The sequence below is a fragment of the Rissa tridactyla genome, chromosome 6, assembly GCF_028500815.1.
Source record: "Rissa tridactyla isolate bRisTri1 chromosome 6, bRisTri1.patW.cur.20221130, whole genome shotgun sequence".
Taxonomy (NCBI): Eukaryota; Metazoa; Chordata; class Aves; order Charadriiformes; family Laridae; genus Rissa; species Rissa tridactyla.
In genome coordinates this window covers 23076261-23098101 of record NC_071471.1, presented here as the reverse complement: position 1 = coordinate 23098101, position 21841 = coordinate 23076261, and the positions used below count along the sequence as shown (strand labels likewise).

At 40.2% G+C, this 21841-nt stretch overlaps 2 protein-coding genes and 1 long non-coding RNA gene across 7 annotated transcripts in view; 1 reads left to right on the top strand and 2 right to left on the bottom strand.

Moving 5' to 3' along the window:
• The window catches only part of COL4A4 (collagen type IV alpha 4 chain), a 75728-nt gene extending 63985 nt beyond the window's left edge, over positions 1 to 11743 (top strand). The window contains exons 40-48 of the mRNA XM_054205271.1: positions 199 to 306; positions 1188 to 1343; positions 2018 to 2116; positions 2414 to 2422; positions 3303 to 3434; positions 5554 to 5670; positions 6323 to 6511; positions 8312 to 8598; positions 9223 to 11743. Of these exons, the coding sequence (XP_054061246.1) occupies positions 199 to 306; positions 1188 to 1343; positions 2018 to 2116; positions 2414 to 2422; positions 3303 to 3434; positions 5554 to 5670; positions 6323 to 6511; positions 8312 to 8598; positions 9223 to 9486 (1361 nt within the window). The 3' untranslated portion in view covers positions 9487 to 11743. The remainder of the gene's footprint in view (positions 1 to 198; positions 307 to 1187; positions 1344 to 2017; positions 2117 to 2413; positions 2423 to 3302; positions 3435 to 5553; positions 5671 to 6322; positions 6512 to 8311; positions 8599 to 9222) is intronic.
• Positions 6337 to 9270, bottom strand: LOC128911041 (uncharacterized). Its single transcript, XR_008466980.1, has 3 exons — positions 9177 to 9270; positions 8267 to 8452; positions 6337 to 6474 (listed from the first exon to the last, which is right to left on the bottom strand). It is a non-coding gene; the product is annotated as an uncharacterized LOC128911041 (long non-coding RNA).
• A 6716-nt stretch (positions 11744 to 18459) lies between the features above and the next one.
• The window catches only part of RHBDD1 (rhomboid domain containing 1), a 46546-nt gene continuing 43164 nt past the window's right edge, over positions 18460 to 21841 (bottom strand). For 4 of the 5 annotated variants that reach the window (XM_054205268.1, XM_054205267.1, XM_054205266.1 and 1 more), the window contains one exon: positions 18460 to 19906. In XM_054205268.1, coding sequence (XP_054061243.1) covers positions 19788 to 19906 — 119 coding nt within the window. In that variant the 3' untranslated portion in view covers positions 18460 to 19787. The remainder of the gene's footprint in view (positions 19907 to 21841) is intronic. The other variant, XR_008466974.1, reaches the window with a different exon arrangement.

The window sequence follows — 21841 nt, the reverse complement described above, 5'->3', positions numbered from 1 at the left end:
AGAATTAAAAATTTTAAAAGATAACAAATATTTTCACTTCTCTAAGATGTCTTCATTAGCCTAATCATTGGTATGTTCAGTATGTAAGAGAGAGCATACATTACCTCCATGACTTCACGTTAGCATTCTTTTAGTTAGTAACTTATTTATGTAATCTAAAAAAACCCTCATATTTCTTTTTCCTTTCCTTTTTTTTAGGTAGAAGAGGACCTATTGGACCCACTGGACCTATGGGAAAATCTCCTTATAGCGCTTCTCCTGGTCCTCCAGGTGATCAAGGACCACCTGGTTTGGATGGCATCAGAGGTATTAAAACCAAAAATACCAAATTTGATCATGTAAAAAAAAGCCCCTGAGGCTACTAAGAATCACTGGGTTGCTGGAATAACATATAAAAGTGCATAGGGGACAAAGAAACCAATCAATACCTCAAGTGAATACAGAGAGAAGTGAACACTGGAGAGGATCACCAGAGCAAGGATAAAATACACATCTCCGGATTGAGTTTTCTGGCCTTTGTGATAATTCTGTACAAGTCCTGCTGCTACAACAAATCTCAATTTCCACAGAAGCAAATGGAAATAAGATTACTGGCCTCTCTTCCTAGCAAGAAGGATAAAACGCATTGTCCAGAGGCCTGCCGTTGTTGGTAAACCCACAAAAAGCTTTTCAATCTAAATCCAGCCCTGGGAAAGCTAAAGCTGGCAACTCTTTTGTAAGCATTTCCGTAGACCTCACTTCTGTTTCAAGCAGGGGTTGCCAAGGGATCCAGTCAATTCCTATGGATTCTGGTCCTCAAATGCAGCTCTTTCAAGTTGTTCTGACCCCCTACATTAAGTCTTATCTGAACCCTTCCTTACCCAGTACAAAGACTTACTTCCTATTGGGAAATAGGGGACGGAGATCACAAGCATAAGCAACACTATAATAAATATAGAGAAGCAGTGTCTCAACGCATGTAACATTAACTTGCTGCCTTTTGCTTGCACAAATCTACGTAGTTTTGGGAGCTATTCCTATTATTGTCTTCCTTACAATGCCTTGGACAAAGGCTAATGCTAATGTTTCCAAAGACATGCAAGGGTTGCCCTGTGTCCCAGAGAAAAAACTCAAAAGCAATGGAACATGGCTATTTTTAGATGTTTACACTTTGTGCATATATTAAAAATAAAGTTCTTTTACTATAGGTCATCCTGGGAATCCTGGTCCTCCTGGAGAGACTGTCTTTGTGCGAGGAGATCCAGGCGATATTGGTATTCGAGGGGCACCAGGTAATCCTGGGCAGCGAGGGCAACAAGGAGCCAGAGGTCTTCCAGGGAACCAAGGAAGAAGAGGCCTGAAGGGTATGATGTGAGATATTTTTAACTACCACATGCACTTATGCCCACCCCTCTGCAACTGAGTCTTGTGCACAGGGGATTGCCATTGGAGACTGAGCCAGACAGAAGGGGTAGGCTGGGCGTTTCATAGCTCTGCCCTGTTAGCTACAGATAAGACAGGGCTGCGGTAGAAAGTCATAGTACAGAGAGATTCACATGTACTGATTCCAACATGTTGGAAGACTCCCCTACCAACCTGAAAATGAGGCAGTAAAACTTTTGAGTCTGCCAGATAAAGCAAACCTTGACCTCTCTGCAGGGATCTTGAGAAACTATGGAAGATGCAGATGCGTTTGAACTAATAGTGTCTCATATCTGCCCCATACCAATAGCTTTGGGCTTTCAACAGATTCTTTAGTTTGAAAACAGGAATCTAGATACTCTGCTTCTTCCACACACTGTACAGAAGTCCTATCTACACCAATCCCTTCCAATCTCTACAAAAAGAAAAGTCATAAATTTTAATTCAGTTCAAGACCAGGGAGAGAAGAGGAAAATGTGCATTCTTTCTGGGAGAGAACAGAGTTGAGCTGTCACAAGCATTTTTTGTTACTCAAGCAGCCAAGACTTCATCTTATTTATGTATTCAGCTTCTCAGAACGCAACCACATGTAACTGCACAACTGTTTTCCTTCCAGGTCCTATGGGAGTCCATGGCCCGCAGGGTCCACCTGGTGCTATAGGACAACCAGGAGACCAGGGTTCTCAAGGAAAACCTGGACCCAAAGGTCCCCCAGGTACATACGAACCCGTTGTTCATTGTCACTCAATTGTAACCATGATCTTTCTATTCATATATAATCTTACCAATGTCTACTTGCATACATACAATGTAAACAATATCAGAAAAAACCCGACTTGATTGATTTCTCATTTGAGTTGTGTAAAAATTTATGAACTATGTGTTTGTTTCTAATGTCACCTCACATAAGTGACTTGGGTTCTCATTCCATTCTTTAATTTACATGCCTGAAACTTGTTTCCACTTCCACCACAATGGCCGCAATCTGCTTTCCGTTTTTCACATCCTTCAGGTTTCATAGGTGAGTTCATGACTATTGATTATTGTTCTTTTCATGTGGTGTTCCTTCTGTATAGATACATTCCACTTTTGTTAGAAGGTATTCTTGGCTTGGCTGCTAGGAGTAGTAGATAGTGCTACAACAACATAGTTCTAATAGATTTTTCACATAAATAGCTATCACTCCCAAGCAGACCAGTATCATGATAATGCTACATTGACAAGTCTCATCCTATGATGTCAGTTAGACTTGTAAAATACTTTTGTTTCAAATTATCTCTTTGGTTTTTGGTTGTCAATCAAGATGCTTTCTAACCAAAAACTTAGTGAAAGCTTGAATCCTAACCCTGGATTACTACAAACACTGAACTCTTAATCTGACTAAATTGATCCGATTCTGATTTTGCTCCAAAATGTAGATAGCCAAGAGCTCACAGTAACTTTCAGTACATAAAATGAGGCCATTCTTTATTTTTTATTCTTATAATTATTTTAAATGGATATTGTGGGTTAGCTTCTTTGTCCTGCTTATTGATGGTTTTGCAGCCACAGAATAGGCACAGTACCATAAATCTTCACACGTGCCAAGGTGTTTGTGCTGAAGTTGGATAGGCTTTAGGCTTTAACTCAAATCAGTTTAGGGCACGTTAGGACAGAATCTGTACACCAAATATTTGAAATATATCAGCTAGTATATACTTGCTAACACATGCTTGCCATGCTGTTAAATGCTGTGCTAAAGGACTAAGAGCAAAATTAAAAGCAATGAGATTCAATAATTCAAGATTTTTAAAATACTTATACGCTTGAATACCAAAACCAGCTAACAGGTGTGTTGATTTTTCACATGAGAACTATTAACCAATCTTCTGTCTAATTTACTTTCCTATTATACATTCCAGGTGACCCTGGTGAACCAGGAAAAATAGATGATTCATGCCCTTCCATCCCAGGGCCTCCTGGGGACGCAGGGCAAAGAGGACACGATGGCTCTGTAGGATTACCAGGGCCAATGGGCCACCCTGGACCCCAAGGTAAGCTCGTGTTTTGAAAGCTTGGATGGCTATTTTAGCCATTTAGACAACAAATTGAAAAGGGTCAAAATGTGAGTGTTACTTCTCTGTATGTTTTACTTCATCTCTTCCCCTTAAATACTTATTAACAGTCTCCAGAAACATGTAGTGGGCTGGTTAATGTTGAGGTGGTAGATCAATATAGCTGAATCAGACTACTGAGCTTGCCTGCGCTGCATTCCCTTTTCCTAGGCCAGGGAGGGCAAAAGCATCATGCACTGTTGAGAAAAGAATTCTTCAAATGGTATTTTTTCTTTTTTACCAATAAATGAAAAACCAATCCCTCAAACCACTCCTATGGTTTAGACAGGTTATATTTAGAGGATCTTAAAAATATACATGCTTTAAAATTTAGCAATATTGAACCACAAAGCTCTGCTACCCAAAGTCCCAAAAGGACACTGAAGTCAGAGAGGTGGCTACAATAGCACTTTTTATCTGTTCGAACATGCAAAAGTTACCACCAAAAAAAATGGCCAAAGAGATCTTAAAAAGAAATTATGAAAGACTGAAATATTCTTCTGATAGATAAAAAGAAAACACGGGTGGTGCTGTACTGAAGATTCCAACAGAGTGGCCATCTTCATATAAATATGGCGTAGCAATTCTGTGTAGTGGCTTCAGTTTAGGTTGTGTCTAAATGTGGTGTCTTCAGTTCAGATAGTGGAATCCCTCGTGTGGTTTTAGGTATTTCCTACTTGGGAAACCGAAGTTTGTTGTGGTGGCTGCACTAGACATCCAATGTCTCCAGCGAGAAAATCTCTGATTTTCTCCCAGGAGATACACTGCAGTACTCATTCCCCTCATGAAAGTGAACACAAGGTAATTTTCAGTGAACTATTTAGTTTTACATATGTTAATTGATTTGCCAACTGTAAGGTGTTTCTGGGGTTGAATTGCTGTGTTTCCATTATATACAGCATTAAAAAAGTTTCTGTAAAACCAGATGATATGATAATACATACTCACACTGGTTTTATGAAAGAAACAGTAATGCTTTCCCTTTCATTAAGATAGCAGAATTCCAATTTTCTCCTGGCTTGGAAGGCAAACTGGAGGTTTTACTGGCAAAAGCAATACATATTAGTAAAACTTCAGTGTACTTGAGCTTTGGCAAAATAACCATGCAACCAACATTGAAAAGCTGTTAAGTTGTTAAAGTAAATTGTTTTGACTGGTTTAGATTTTCTTAATGAATCTAGTAAAAAGTGGCATGAGGAAATTTTGAATGTTGTGGGACAACCCTGAATTACTCAGTCTGCACGTTAAGTAGCAAAATTTGCAAGGAATGAAACACACACCATTAATGAGAAACAACTGTGGTGCTAGAGAAACATACTCATCTGAAAACTGTTTTTTTACCAAAAGAGGAAAAACACTGCTGAGTGCAATAATACCTGACAAGTGTAACTTCGCTCAACGTAGATCATGTTTAAAGCAGCCAGTGAGCAGGAGCATCACTATCTGTGCCCTGTATATGAGCCGTAACTTTTACTGTCATGGCCACACCTCATTATCTGCTAATGTATAAAAATGCCCGTACATATGAGAAATATAAAAAGGTCAGGCCATCAGGAGCCTAAAATATCTTTACCCTTCCCCACTGGATGTAGTCCAATTCTACAGTCCCTCCCTGTTCTGCGAGTACTCCAATACATGCATTACTTCACAGGAAGTTCAGTGCAGGTTTAAAGACTTTGGTGAATTGGGTCCTAAAAGATGAAGGCCTGCCATAGCATGAGTTATAACTCATTACACCGTGTAGATACTGATGGCAGTTCTGCAAGAGGCTTGTCATGATAATATTTGTTAGTAGTTTGATTTCAGCTGCAAATCACGCAAGTTCTGTAGAGAGGACATAAAACCTTATCAGCAGTTGCTGTTTCTAAAGTCATGCCTCTGAGCTACCACTCTGGCCACAAGGAGAATAAGTTGTGAACATAATTCCCAGCAGAACGCAGTTCTGCACTTCTCTGTCCTGAAGCGGCATTTCTTGGTATGTATATATATATGTTTGCACAATGTCTAGCCTTTAAATGCAGCCATATGAAGGGAAAGTGCATGCTTTGTATTTATCTAGGAGGAAAAGGAGAAGAAGGGTCATGCGGCCTGCCGGGTCAAGATGGCTTACCTGGGGCACCTGGACCACCAGGTGACCAAGGGCATGTAGGAGAGCAAGGATATGCTGGGCCACAAGGTAAGAACGGAACATGGCTTTTGGGGGAGAGATGTGTGAGATGATGTATAGACTAACTTTTCTCTCTACTCCCCCAATTCACGCATGGATACCCCCACCTCTGGCTTGAGATAGCATGACACTTCTTTCCCCCTCACTGTTCAAGCCCTGCCAGTGACATTTGTGACTGATTTCCTAACACATAAAAAGACCTATTTGAATGAAAATTTATCTCAGCATCCATTATTAACCAGAAAGGCAATTAACCACAGATGCTTAAAACCCATATATCAATAGGTACGCATTTCTCAGTCAGGGCTAATGGTGCGACTGTCTGTGAGTAATTAAAATTGTATTTTAACTGTGACTGCTGTTTAATAAATTAATGTTTTAATACATGTGTGAGGAAAGGGCATCGACAGTTACTGCAGGGATTCAAATTCAGTCCAGACAAGTCATCCTAGTGAGTTAGTCTGGGAAGTCGTTGCCCACCTCCATTCATTTCTCAATCCATCCAGCACAGGGCAGAGGCACAATAGAGAAGCCAACTGTCAAGCATTCAGTGGCAACCTAGTTCATTTCTCTCCCAGAAGGAGGGTAACAAGAATCTACTGGTGTCTCTATTGCCCACGACAACCTGTATATTTCTTTTACCTTTTCTCCTGTGTATAAGGTCCACCTGGCCAGACTGGTATCCCAGGACCACCAGGCCCCCATATTAGATCTGCGAGTGGATTCTTGCTTGTCCTTCACAGTCAGTCAGACAGAGAACCACTCTGTCCACAGGGGATGCCAAAATTATGGACTGGCTATAGTCTGCTGTACCTGGAAGGACAAGAGAAAGCTCATAATCAGGATCTTGGTATGTATTGTAGTACATAATTGCTCTCTAGTTAAGGTCTAACATGGTGCGATCTATACAATGAAAGACAAGTCGAATGGAGCACACTATAGAGTCATCGATTACTTATTTTCTACAGACTCAAAACTAATTTACACTGATCATAATGAGCTTGGTTATGCTGCCCTATTATATGCCCCATTTAAAATGGGTTTCTGAATGAAAAAAGTATTTCTACCTTTAACTAATTTTGAATAGAAGTTGGAGAGATGAGTGGTTTATTTCACTCATCCTGGCTAATCATTTTGGGCTGCCTTTGAAATGACTGGAGAGGTTTTCCTAGATCAGGAATCTCATTTGGCCACTCTGAACTAACTCCCTGGAGGATCTGCTCCTTTTTACTGTGAAGGCAGCTCGGGAAAAGAGCTGGCTAAGTTGGATTGTATAAATAAGCTTTATAAATAAAATTGTGCATCACATGTACAGCAGAATTGTGTGCTTTTGAGAGCCAGACGCTAATGTTTTTTTGAAAAGACATTTCTCCCAAAGTGTGTCTCCTTTTGGTGTCTTAGATAATTTCTTCTAAGCGTTCTACAACTCTGACTGAAATTAGCTGTTTAAATAAGCCGGCTGACTTGCAGCCTGAGAAACTGATTGGCTGCAATTTGCATAGAAGAAATTTCCTAAATTTTTGTTGTCTTATTATATGAGAGGCAGAGAACTCTCCCAGGAGGAAAGATCAAGGACCTAATAAGCTTGACAAAAAAAAAAAAAAGTGCTTGAAAGAGTAATAAAAAGATATATTTTTAGTACTGCAGTGTTGTTTTGAAATGTTTTCACTATTTGGCATTCCCCAGGAGAGCCAGTTGGTAACAGAATGCCTTATAACAGCATTGAAAATAAGATTTAAAGAAAATAAAGTCCTTGTTCCCTGTGACCAGTGTGTTCATTTTGCAGGCATTTTCCTTACTCAGGCTGTTCCAGATCCTTTGTTATTAGTGGAATAGAACAGTATCAGTGATAAACAAAACTGGCTTCTGTATAGGAATGTCACATGTCTTCTTTAAAGAAGGCATTAGGGTTTGGGGTCATTATGGAAATAATACGTCATGCGCAAAGTTCAAGGCAGAACACATGTGCAGTGATTGTTATTGTTAAATAAATAGGTCATCATGAAACTCACTTCTGGGAGAAGAATTTCACCTCTGAAGTATGCTGAAGTATGCACTAGTCCCTTCTTAATTCCCACTGATGTCTGCCTGATGAGAATTTTGCAGGACTGGCTCTGCAAAATCCCTCAATCCTTTTATTTCACTTTGAGATTCTGAAACCTTTCTGGTAGGCAACAGAACAGCTGCTGAGATTTCAGCTTAATGCACTGGTAGCAACGGCTTGTCATACTTTACAAAAATTTTCTATTTATCAGCTCTGGCATTTGGTTTCTCACGGCTCCTAATGAGTTTGTAAATAGCTAATCTCCTTTTAAACCAGCTGCCACCTCTTGCCTAATTTATTTTTCACTGTTGGCACAGCTAAGAAATTTGTTATCATAACTGTTTCCCATAGTGACAAACTACATCATGTTTAAATACTGGGTTGTGACACAAAGATTATTGGCCAAAGGAAGATACTTATGGTTAAAAAAAGTTTCTGTTTTCAATATAACTAGCTATTTTGGTAAAGAGCCTGGGAGGTTTAAAATCCGTGAATTACCTAACTCCTGTTAAGATACATAGTATTGCAGCGACATTGACCAGAATACTATTTTCAGCTTACCTAGAAAGAGGTGGAGTAATTTTCGTCATTTATTCTTATTTTCAGGTCTGGCAGGATCTTGTCTTCCAGTGTTTAACACCATGCCCTTTGCTTACTGTAACATCAACCAAGTTTGTTACTATGCCAGTCGAAATGATAAGTCTTACTGGTTGTCGAGTGCCGCTCCTCTACCGATGACACCACTCTCTGAAGAAGAAATACAGCCATATATAAGCAGATGTGCTGTGTGTGAGGCCCCAGCCCAAGCGGTGGCAGTTCACAGCCAAGATCAGTCAATTCCCCCCTGCCCAGTGAACTGGAGAAGTCTTTGGATAGGATATTCTTTTTTGATGGTAAGACTCTGGGCACGCGATCATATATATAAGTTTCTTTCATACAACTTCTGTGTGCTAAAGGTTCAAAGATATTTAGCTCTGAGAAGTAAAGTATCTAATGTCATTAGATATTAAACATTGAAAAGGAAAAGTCACAAAAAGAAACAAGACAAGTGTTGGTTCCAAAGTGCAGAGCCTGGCTGTAGCTATATATACACTAAAGTCACAGCCTTAAGCTACACATTTCTTAAAATTACAAAGATTTTGCTTGTTTGTCTTTAATAAAAAATGGGATTTTCATATACAAAGACACTGTTCAGAATTAGAGATCCAGGTCTTTTTAATACTGTGCTCTAGTTACATTTGCACTAGTGTAGATAACAGCTATCATTTAGAATCCACCTGGATTACTCTTTCTTTCAGTTTGATAAATACCAGAAAATTAAGTGAGCTGGCTCTAGACTTTTGAGATTAACTCATTACAGAGCAAATTAAGATTTTCTCCAGCAAAGGGCATTTACTCCAGTTTAAGATCACCAAAAATAATGCAGTTAAAAGCAAATAAAGTCAGAAAAAGACAGATTAATGTAATTTACCTATTTTTCATGCACAGCTATCAAGTTCTTTCATTGTTCTTTCCAGCACACTGGATCTGGTGATCAGGGTGGTGGACAGTCTCTAATGTCACCTGGAAGTTGCCTAGAAGACTTCAGATCAGCACCATTCATTGAATGCCAGGGTCAGCGGGGAACATGTCAGTTTTTTGCTAATGAATACAGTTTCTGGCTAACAACAGTGATGCCTGAATTGCAGTTTGCATCAGCCCCTCTGTCAGGAACTCTTAAAGAAGGACAAGAGCAGAGGAAAAAAATCAGTAGATGCCAGGTATGTCTGAGACATGGCTAAGAAGCGAAACAAAATGAACAGCTAGAGTGAGACTTGCATAAGGATGAACGACACACCAAAGGTTTAAACAGTACTTAATTTTGGAATACATTTGAAAGCGTGCAGCACTGTTCTTTTTCTTTATATGGATATGTAAGACTGAAAGATGAAGGATCTGTTAAGCCTCCCCCAGCCATGTACACACAGCTACAGGTAGCAAACGACTTAATTCAAAAGAAATGAAACTTGGTCACGCTGGAGTCCGCTGCAATAACATACAGGTAACAAGGTGAGCTTGGAGGGTTGAATCAAGTCGGGAATACCAAGGAAACCATACATGTTGTGCAAGACAATGGATTTTCTCTTAGAAATGACACTGACAACAGAAAGAGTATGAGCGTTTATATGGCGTATTATAAATATTTATCCTTATAGATACAGATGGGAGAACATAAAAATGTCTTAAAGCCCTATAGCTGAATTCCCCAAGCTAAACAAACCTGCATGCGCTGTTTCTGAGGGAAGGAGAAAATGTAATTGTTAAAAAACCCCATAATAAAAACAACAAAAATCAAAGTCTTTTACCATTGCAGCACTGAACCAAACTGCCAAAGAACTGTTAATTGGGCTTTCATAAGCAAGAAAAAGCTACAAATCCATTTAACAGCAGATTATGTAAGAAAATAAAATTAGCTGAGATAACGAATCCTTAAAAAGCTGTATTTATATTCACAATTAATTTCTAAGAGCAGTTAAATTAAATTATTAAACTCCAAGTAGCTGAAGAAACAAAGCAGTTTCTAATATTAACTGAAAAGAAATAGTAGCATGGTGATAAAATGGGTGAACTTATCTGAGTGATGAATATAAGTAGTGTTAGGACAATTGCCTAAACTCGAAGCTAATAGATGTTCATTTTTTGCTTCTTTTTTTGTAAACCATCAAAAAACAAAAAAGAACCGTCACCTTCAAGATCCTTATGGAATCATAGCTCTAGAGATGCTTTTTATATTTAAAGTGTTGACTGTTAAAATGTTTATAAGCTAAAGCACTAATCACCTTTTGAAAAAGTTAAACACATCTATACCTCCTTCGTTCGGCGATAAAACCAGAACTATTTAAATGCGTATTTGAATTATGGTGAAACTACTGAAACCACAGATTGCAAATGGAGAATTCATCATGTGCAGGAGGGTCACAAATGCTCCTTTTACCACTTAAATAAACTACCTTTTACTAGAATGGAATAAAATATTTTTCCCACAGCTTCTAATTTCAATTTGCGTTCACTAAGAGAAGTGCCCCCAGCAAAAAGATTTTCAAGGAAACCGAGATCCACATCCAAGAGTCCTAATTCAAAGAGAACTCCCTCTGAAGCCATCACGAGTATAGCAGCCTGATCAGCCAATTTAAGAGTTGGATACACAAACTCAAAGAGCAGGAAAGGCAAACATTCCAGTCTCAGCCAGAGGAAAATAAAATAGTCGGAGGGTAAGTCCATTCAAGTGTAAATACATCAGTCTGTGCAACTTCCTTCTGACAAAACCAGCCAAAGCTTGCTGATCTGCTCTGCCTACACGGTGGGCAACTGACCCTCCTGCTCTTTCACCTGGGAAGGGGTCATGAGCCCCCTTGAGGCATGTCCCAGTCCCCAGCTGTCTCAGGGAACATTCCCCTTGGTCCTCGTGGCCCACTGGGACAGGGCACAGCTCAGTTCACTCTTCAGTGATCCCAGCTGCACGCTTCACATCTGGTGAGCCACACGGGCGTTGGAGGAGGCACTAATCCCTGCCGTTGGACTGTAGGAAAGAACGTAATCCCCTCCTGCTTCAGACAGCATCCCAGACACAGGTGAGACAGCATCCCGCAGGCTTTCCAGTTTGAAGTAAAAACCAACATCGTGACTCTCCAAGGTGGTGAGTGGCTTCAGAGCTTAGTCCTGTAAGAAGAAAGCGGCATGTGAAGGGGAGGACCGTGCCTCAGTCACCTATTCTTTGAGGTGCGCAAACTCTTATTTCCAAAAAGGCCACCAGTAAAACCACAACGGGCTAGTAGCTTCAGCTTATGTTCAAAGTAGCAGACAAATACCCCACTTCCTCAGGTGATGCTCCCATTCCCACAGCGGATTTAGGTAATTCAACATTAAGGTCTCAGGAGCTTTTCCCAGCAGTACTCCCCAGCTCCTCGGTACTCAGCTGCAGCCCCTTTCCAGGTTAGACACGCTCTGGAGAAGGGCAGTCACCCTGCTGCAAGTATTCACAGCGGAGCTCTTGGTACTAACTGCACTTGGGTAAATAATAAAGAAATCCCTATACACGATGTTATTGCAAGCTTTGTCATAATAAGACAAAGATAAATAACATGGAATAAAATGGGATTTTGGAACTGAATCTGTGCTCATCTAACTTGAACAAGTACACAGTAAAATCATAAAACCATCTGCGAGAATTAACAAAAAAATACCTGATAAACTAAATGAGGCGTTTCATGGCACTTTACCATCTTGCTCTTGTTTGATTTAAAAACGTCATGCAGAACAGTCATGTTTTTCCTATTATTTTGATGCAAAGATTTTGCACCTGTGCCAGTTACATTTGAATAAGAGATGTATTTTTAAGCTGCCACTGATAGACTGTCTGCTGGGTGCGTAAATTCCTGTTTCATGCTTAGCTGACTCTGTAAGGCATTTGTCAGAAATATTGTACTAATTCAAAATGAAATTGCAGATAAATTACTTAATATTCTAAAGCGAGTAAGACAGACCAAGGCATAAAGCAGCATATGCTTTAATTCTGCAGTTGTGTATCCAGTGACTACCAGCAGAAAATAATTGGTAAATTATTCATATGGGACCTAATTATGAAATTATGTTGAAAAGGCATAGTTGCAAGTGTTCACAAAAGTTAAAACACCGCTAAGGGCAGTGGCCTTGTGCTAGTCCTTATAGTCCCCGTTACCCTTACTATTGCATGCAACAGCTTTGGGTCTTGCGTAGGCCCGGTAAAGAACTGAATTTTACCCTAATCAGCAGGCAGGATACTAACAGCGACACACGAGATTATGCTGGCTACCCCCGGAGGTCATTGGAATTAGAGCCATTTGGGGTAAACCGCCCTGGAATTTAATTTGGACCCCCTGATTTACAGCGAGGGGACTTGCTCACCCATCAGCCTCGCAGTCCGTGGCACCGGCACGCCTGGGAAGCAGGGAAGGTGCCTGGCTCTAACTCCAAGCAAATCCTCAGGGCAGTTGTCAGGTTCTTCTCTCTCCCCATCAGGATTTCTGGGAAAATGGAAGAAAAATGGTGCCCAAGCACTGAACCCTCATCCACTGTTAAGAAATGTGGTCATTTTTGCTTCATTTGCTGTTTTTCATAAGAAAAAGAAAGAGGTGCACAGGCCTAATACTGAAAATGTCTTTTGAGCTGAATTTCATCTTTTGGTGTATACAGAGGATGTCAAACAGGAGACTGAAGCAAAACTGTCTAGCAAGAACCAGATAGCAAAAATGGCTATCGCTCATTTTATCACAATAGTGCTGTTTTGAGAAAATGGTATTTCTGAAGTGTACTTTAAATTCGTTTGTGTACAACAGAATTTCTGAAGTCCACAATTCACATGCTAAAAACAGGAATCAGAATGAGATTAAGAGAAAAGATGCTTAAACCCCAGACAGAGAGGTTTAGCTGGGCGCCTGCGAGCAGACCCAAACTTGCAGCTTCCTGCGAGAGAAGCGCACCTGCCGTGGGCCAGAGCTGCTGCTCCAAGTCCCCTGCTTGTCACCCGCCGTCACACCAGCAGCATCACGCGCCTGGGAGCTCTTGGAGCCCTGTGGTGAGGTGGCCCTGGCCGGCAGCGAGCACCTACCCAGCTGCTTCCCTCGCCCCACGCGGGAGAGGGGACAGGAGAGAAAACAGGAGGAAAAGGAGTAAGAAAACTCGTGGGTTGAGCTATAGACAGAGACATCACTTAGCAAGTGCTGTTGTGGGCTGAACCGACCCAAGTCAGGGAATTTAACTTCACAAACCATATCCATCTGGGGAACTTTCTAGTGTTCCACATGGAGACTGCTGTAAATAACATCACTTTACACTGACATCCCAGACTGAAGCCTGGCCTTTTCAGGTCTTGCAAACAATCCTTCAGTAACTTGTCATTTAATTCCGGACACCGTACATAGAAAAAGGCTGCAGATATGAGGACTTCTGTTCTAACACTTTACGTGCATTAGAACTGTCTGGGCAACAAAAAAAAAAAAAAAAAGCCATTCAAAACCATGAGGAAGATTTGTAATGGGGAACGGGTGTTTGCGAGAAAAAGGATGGCTCCGAAGCCAGCCGTGGAGAGGAGCCGGCAGGCAAGGGCAGAGCTGAGCTGCCCGCACTCGAGCAATAAACTTTTCTGACAATGACTGTGGCAAAAACTTTCCAGCAGGTGAAGCAACTGCTTCATCAAAGTGGGGATATGTGTCATGACTGGATCCGATTTCAGAAATCTGCATTTTAAACCAACCAAACAACAAAAGCAGCTGTGGAATTTCCACCCACCTTACCCAGCTGGCAAACCGGCCAGGTGGAGGAAAAAATCACCATCAGCATTCAAACAGATCCTGCTCCATATTCACACTCAACAGCTTTCCCCTCGTCTAGTCATTTCATCCAGATGTTCCAGAAGGTACTGGAAGTCCAATTGGAGGTGATATTTTGTAAGTGTAAAGTAAAAAACAATTCCACATTTATTGTTCTAGCATGAATGCATTAAACAAACATGGTTCCTCCATGTGGAGCACCTTCAGCATCTACCGCCACCTCATCGCAAATCTCACCCCATGCTTGACCACACAGTGCTCACCCACTCCTCCAAAGATGACAGGCTTGATCTTCACGGCATTTGAAATTCCACATATTTTAATGTCTTCCACAGATTCAGTGAAGCAGAAGTGCGAAACGCAGGAGAGAAAATTCCAACCGATTTCTAAAGAAACACACATAGTAAGGACCACGCTAATGAACTCTCCTAAGGAGAGCCAGCTGCCAAGCGGAGAACGACCACTGTGTGTTACCCCCAGCAGTTTATAGAAAGATTTGGAATGAAGCACTCGAGCCCCAGACCGACGTCATGTTCCGCTTTGGTAAAACAAAGGCTCACTACACAGAAAAGTGAGGTCGTCTTCAGAATTGAGTCTTCCACGCACTGATTGCAAATACCACTCCTGTTGCAGACAGATGCTCCTTCTTACCCAATTTAGCATAATGAAGACAGAGGTGTTTTCATTAAAGTGGAGATTAAACTGTCTCAGAGGCAGAAAACAAATTCTGATGGGAATTGAAGAAAACTGTATTAGAAATGGCCACTCGGAGGCGGTTGCAACTGTAGTTTGTTAGATTCTGCATACCGTATTTACAAAACTCTAAAGCAAATTGTTGTTTCCAAATATTTTCATTTTGTTGTGCTTAAATATTTAAGATGCACGCAAAAAGTGAAATCCACGCACTAAATGGTACTGGCGTTACAGGACTTTTGGCCATACACAGACAGGTTGCGTCTGTGCACACCCAACGTGTGCCTCCCGATGATGATGATGTGCAGAAACGGAGATTTGAAGCATCCTGCCTAAACGTTCTATCGCTACAGCACCTGCCCAATGAAATACATCCCCGGTCACTTACCCTCTGTCCTACTCAGTTCACCTACAGAACCCAACTGAAAATACATCTGTATAAGCTAACTGCTCATTCCGGATTTCAGGTCTGTAGACGCACGTAGCAGTGGAACAGGAAGGAATGATGTATTTTTAATACGATTGGAAGCCTCAGCTCTAAACAGCAGCAGAACAATTACCTTGATTCCTCCAACAGACACCCGCAGTGTCCCCGTACCCGTCACGGCCCTGGCCCCCCCCAAGGAAACCCCATGTGTTTACAGAAGCACGTACTTAAGTGCTGTTTTGAACAGCAAAGCTTTCCAAAATAAGGGCCACTCTGACCTAAGCTCTATTTTTTTTCAAAATGTTGGAGAAAATGAAAACAGGAGGTTTGACCCTTGCACACCAGATATTTTAAAGCTTTTCTCAGAAGTTGCTGAATTATATTTTGTACTAATGGGAATGAAAAAAATCTGATGAAAACCAGCTGAGCTACAGTGTTAACATTAAGGCTGAGTTTTTCTCTTTACCAACACTATGATCCACCTGTTAACTGGGCAAAAGAATACACAATAGCCTTCTCAGATGCGCAACTGAGTACATATATACTTAGTTTAAAATATGATTTTAAAAAGTCAGCAAACAGGACATTCCTTAGTCATTAACATTGTACAGATTTAGGAGCCGTTCCTTGTTATATGGGTAAGGAAAAGTTCACGATCTACATGGTTAGAAATCCTTTGCTTACATTCGTTATGCTGCAAATTAGCCCAATTTCTTCTTGTCAATGGACAAAGAGAGATGAATTTATCACTGTTCTCATGCAGCAGAAGACTGCTATCACATGTATCCTCAATCTTCTCCTTTAGTAACCCAATTGCTTTACTGTTCCGAGCACACATCATATAAACAAAAAATCATATTAATTTTGTATGGCAACCTCTTTTTCCCATTTTCACAGCTCCTGAACAAGTAAATAGATATCAGTATTTATTAACCAGATTTAGACCCTTCAGAAAGCATGACAGCCCTTTAGAAACAGTTCTACAACTGAACACCGAGAACTGTTAATATTTCCTTGCCCTCTGAAGTCTGGTAAGAAATAGGAAACAATTAGTATCTTGTAATAAAACCATAAAGTGATTGGGCCCGTCATGTCTGCAGGCTCCTTCGAGCAGGCACAGCACATGGATACGAGCATCTGTGAGGCAGCTCTTTTGCTGGATTTTGCTGGGTCCAATCTTTTTGGATTCACACTCAGTCATTCAGCGCTCAAGAAAAAATGTTCTAGTTCACCAGCTGCAGAATCAGACGAGAAAACGAACTGCAATGCCCGTTCCCAACACGTCCCAACAATGGAAAAGGTGGCTGCACCTGAACCGTTCTTCAAGCCGTTTGTTCAAGCGTCACCCCAATTTGCTGTGCCGTCTTCAGGCATTGTAACGGCACACACCTACTGAGCTCCCCGGTCAAGATACAAGCAGGCGGTTTCAAGGCTCAGCAGCCCTTTGCTCTTATATTTAAGAGTACATACACTTAGCATAGATGGGTATCATAATTAAAGAGGGCAGTGGATAACAAAAAGTCACTTTTGTCCTGCAGGCATTTCTGATCATGTAATTATTACACAGGAGAAAAGGCAAGTCATTTCGCCTTCGTTTGGCCACCTTGGACTAACAACGCTCACAGCTCCTTTGCTTTATCGCCTGCAATTTAAGCTCCTTTGAATTTGTATTCAAATATAAAAACAAAGACAAAAACATCTGCCATAAAGACTGTTGATATAAAAACTTTACCAGTATCACGTATGCGCTCTTTTCTGCTTTTTTAGCATAAGCGCTATCAAAACTGGGACTTACTTCAGCTCAATCAAAATAGTCTCCTGCAAATTCTGTTTTAATAAAGAATTTCCTTCTCTCCCCAGACACACCATCTTTCCGTGGACTTTTGTATATATATCTTTAATTTAATGAGCCAATATTTAGGCTCTTTTTTTCCTTAGCTGCATATATGCGGTATGAACATATTCGATCTAACAATGGGAGAGTTAAATTCTCCCTTCACTTTCAAACAAAACCAAACCGAAGAACTCCAAGGAAGAACTTCTGGAAGCAGTCGGTCCCTTCACTGTCTCCTACTACACCGTTTATACCAGCAGAGTTCTCGGAGGGATTTTAAGGTATGTGTGAACAAGGTGGCATTAGTCAAACTTTTTAAAAAACGAAAAATTCCAGCTTTTATTTTCAGCAAACACGCGAGCAAAGCTTGTTTGAAAGGTGACCGTGGAAACCAAAGCTTGAGGCAGGACGACTTCTCTGAGGGGAGCCACAGAGCAGAGCCACGTGCTCTCCCCACCTGAACGCTTCCCCGGGCACCAGCCTGTCATTGTAGGGGGGGCAGGAGAGGTTTTGATCTCGCTTTCAGCCTGTGTTGAGAACACTCGTTCCACCTACACTCACCACCTAGCACAGTCTCTCCCGCTCTGGCGTGGAACACCTAGGAGTACTGTTTTCCCAGGATTTTAAAGGGCATTTTCCCCCCATAGCAGCGGTACTGCCGGGGAAAAATCCATACATACACAAGAATATATCATTTGCCTGGGCTTAAAGACAAGACAGAAGAGAAGAATTTTAAAAGTTAAACGCGGTGTTCTTTCACCGCATTTTAATTCTGGACTGCGAGAAACCCCTATTTATTAGCAGTAACATGTTAGGACATTCAACCGTTTAATTTCAAGGATGTGTCTGTTAACAAGTCTGCTGATTAGGATTAATTAAGGGGGTGGAATTTCTTACATGGTACCTGATCACAGAGTTTAGAGGAAGTACCAAAAATTCACAAGAAATCACAGCTCCTGCGACAAAGGAATCAAACTTCAGATCTTAAATATTTTATACAAAACTACTTTTTCTTAAAAAAATCCTTACTTTACATAGAGTCAGTCAGGCACTAAACAGTGCCAGAAAACACGCAACGTGGAACCCTCGTCTGTGTAGATTGCCCTTAATTTTTGCCGCTGAAGAGATAAAGTGCAACAGATCCCGTGGCAGGAATTCATCTGCGGCTCACATCCACCATCACCGCTGCTCTGAAACCTGAGCTGAGGGGGTTTCTTAATGGTAAAAATCCTACTAAGGAATCATTCCGTTAATAAACTTTCCAAAATACGTAAGCACCGGAACTTTCCATTAATCCAATCCCAAAACTTCCAGCAAATTCAAAAGAAACAAAATTAGTCCCAACATAATTAACCTGCTCCCTTGGTATCACAAGTCTTCATTTCTAACAATGTGGTGGCAGCTCTAATTTAAAATGTAGGCCTTATTAATCACTATGATGGAAAGCAAACAGTTTTAAGTGTAAAAAAATATTTATTTTGATTTCGTGTACAAAGAAGTCAAAACAGCTGAACAATTATTAGTACTGACAATTTTTGTGAATGTTTAATGGCAAGTATTTCTAACCTCACTTTACAAAAACAAGTGCTTTTAAAATTATAATCATGCTTTTGATTTTACTGAAGTATCTTTTTTCACCTGACTAGTGGATAATCCAGTGGTTTTAATAATTAAAATAACAGAGATTAACACAGTAAATTACACTGAAACTTTTGCCTAGTGCATTAAAAGATTACTCTGAGGAACCAATTCTACTCCCTCCTCATTTACATCTAATTATTACCTACTGAGAAAAATATGTGAACTGTATGCAGTTTTTTGATGCTTATTTTTAGTGAGCATAGAAAAGTTAGCCTACTATAAAAGTATCTGCTGTTTTATTCTATGGCTACTGCATTTATAGAAAAATAACCAATATGTACAATTTCCAAGCTTTCTTAAAAAAGGAAAAAAAGGCACTCTGAAAAAGTGTAAATTAATAAATACATTCTTCATATGGTATATCCACCTTCCTTTCCATAAAACTCTTTACAAATTATTTCAGCTCTAAAGGGAAGCGTTTTTTTTTTATTTGAAATATAAATATTAAGAAAGGCTTTAGGAAACAATAAGTAGTTACAGCTCATTTTTATCACATACAAGCTCTCAGCAGAAGAGCGTATTTTAAGGAAGACTGCAAGACTAAAGGCTTTATTAAAGAACTCCTCAGGGCAAGGATACCTGCGACTATTTTTCACCCAGTCTGCAAGACGGCTTAAGCCCAGACTCTCATGATGGAGCTGTTGTCATCAAAGCAATCTTTTCAAGTGACACTTCACATCCCAAAAACAGCTGCTCATCACAGAGACAATTTTCTAAGGAAAAATTGCATAGTTTTACAATTGTATATAAAAAAAAAGAGTAATGTTTTTTTCATCTGCATTGGATGAAGAAAACCTGTTGTCTGAGAATACCAGCAGTCAAAAAGCCAAGGAATTCCTGAAGCTACACAAAAGAACTTCAGAAAAAAGAGTTTGGCAAAACCATCAGTCTTCTTCCATATTTAAGGTGCATTAAGATGGAGAGTGCCAAAGATCACATTTTGATTCCTATCTCACACTTTTTATGCAAGTTCCAATTTTGATCCTGAACTCACAAAAGCCTCTGCAGTTTTGCGACTAGTTGTAAAAAACCTGGAAAAATATTACAAATAAACCTTGCAGTTACAGATTACAAATAAATCTGCAAATATTTTGGTAACTCTGAATAGCACTTTACAATTTACATCAACACCTGCCGGTTTCATCGTCTCTCAAACCTCCGAAGCCTTTGTCTTCTTATTTCCTCTTCTGAGTGCTGCTCAGGTGGAAACCAAAAGCCGTAAGGTCGCCGCTCATTATTATACGTTGCTCCACCAAAATCTACAAGACACAATGAAAAACAACTGTTATTTTGCTCTGTTAGATGAGAAAAATGCACATATATCCTGTAACCCAAAGCACCACAACACAAAGGAAACGGAGTTGAACGTCTCCAATTCCGATGGTTTCAGGGCAATCGCCACTTCCAGCAACTGCTCTTAAAGACGCTGAAGTAAAAAAGAAACAAAAAAAACCCCCAACAAACCACAACCAAAAGAAAACCAAAGCATCTAACAAGTATTAACCTGGGGGTTCACATTTTTCATGATCCCCACTTTATTTAAAAGTCCTCAGTAGTTCCTTCTGGAAAAATAAGCTTTTGGTTTTGCTTTTCGCATTGCAGTGCCCCACGTGCTGACCCATCCCAGACGCACGCACAGCTACCATCCTTCATTGGCAGCAATCTCAGAAATAAACTCCACGTGGCAGCTCATCTAGAGAGAACCGTAAGCAAATTAATCGGAGCAGGAATACCACACCAAGACCGAAGGTTCTCTGCCCTGGCACTGCCAGAGAAGGCGAGAACGGGGTATTCCAGCAACTCTTCAGAATTCACATGAGGTGACGGAGCAAAGGAACAACGTGCAGGCTGTGGTTACACACCACCAGAATGGAGGGGCTGTGGGAAGCAGAAGGGAGAGGCTGCCTTCTGAGCATTGCTACGGCCTTACGGACAAGCAAATCAGCTTTAAGGAGAACACAACAGCCTCTGGGACATTTGGTACTTTTTAAACTTTCACCTCAGGGTCTCATTTAAACTAGCTAAAGTGAATATGGAAAACCAAAAGTACGTACTGTAGTACTATTACGTTTCAAATAGGGCTGTATCCCATATCAGAAACTGTGTGCAAACACACCAGGCCCGTTGACATGACCTGAGGTCAGCAGGTCCACCTTACCTAAAGACTCCCTTGGTTTCCCATTGGTTTCCCATTCAATTACAAAAGCATTTTAGTTTGTCGAGTACTCACCAACAGATGGATGATTTTGTGAAAATACTAGAATGTGTTCATAATTTTTCTTTTGTGTTTGCCAAGAAATCGAACTCTTGGAAAATGCTTCCAGAGATCACTAGAGCTGCCCAAACTCTGTTAGGCAGCAATATTAACATAAATGTTTATAAAATGAGATGCACTGTTTAAAACTATTTTTCAAATTCATATTAATATACAGGAAATGGATTTAACATATATTTTAGTATTTTATCTTCAGCTTGTCCCTGTGTCTCAACTTGCTAGAGATACATCTGAAGAACACTGAAGCTGTTACTCTGTCTCTGAAAACACCACACCACTATTTGAGAAATACTGTTCAAAACATTATAGAAAGCTAACATTTATTGGAAGTCACAGAGCTTGGCACAGGTAACATTAACTGCAAAGCTTCTCAATTCTATTTTTTTAAAATACAAAAGAAATCTCCTTGTCTAAAAAAAATTAGACATGGGTAGAATGGTTTTCATTAACAAAAAATTATGAATGAATGTTAATGTTCGTTTACTACATTTATTTTCCCTCATTTTACTGTCTTATACATACAAAGTTTATTTTAAGAGATAAAAACAAAGTTGCTTTACTGTGTTCTATTGACCACAAGCTGAGCAAAACCACTGGCTGACAGCAGTTTGTAACCCCAATGAACATTCATTCACAAAACTAAAAAACCCAAGAGCTTCAAACTGGAAGGCACGGTGCAAGGTGGGCAGCAGACACCAGACCCTTTTGTAAGAGTGCAGAAACATGTCTACACAAAAAAGTTAAAAAGCCTGAGAAAGCTCAGTAAATCATCGGAAGTCAACATTTATGACTGTAGACACATACTGGAATACAAATGAATACATCTGTATGTATTTATCCTACTCATCATCTATGAGTAAGCAAAGAAATTGCTAAACAACACTGGAGTCATTATAACATTCTCAACGATGTTTATGTT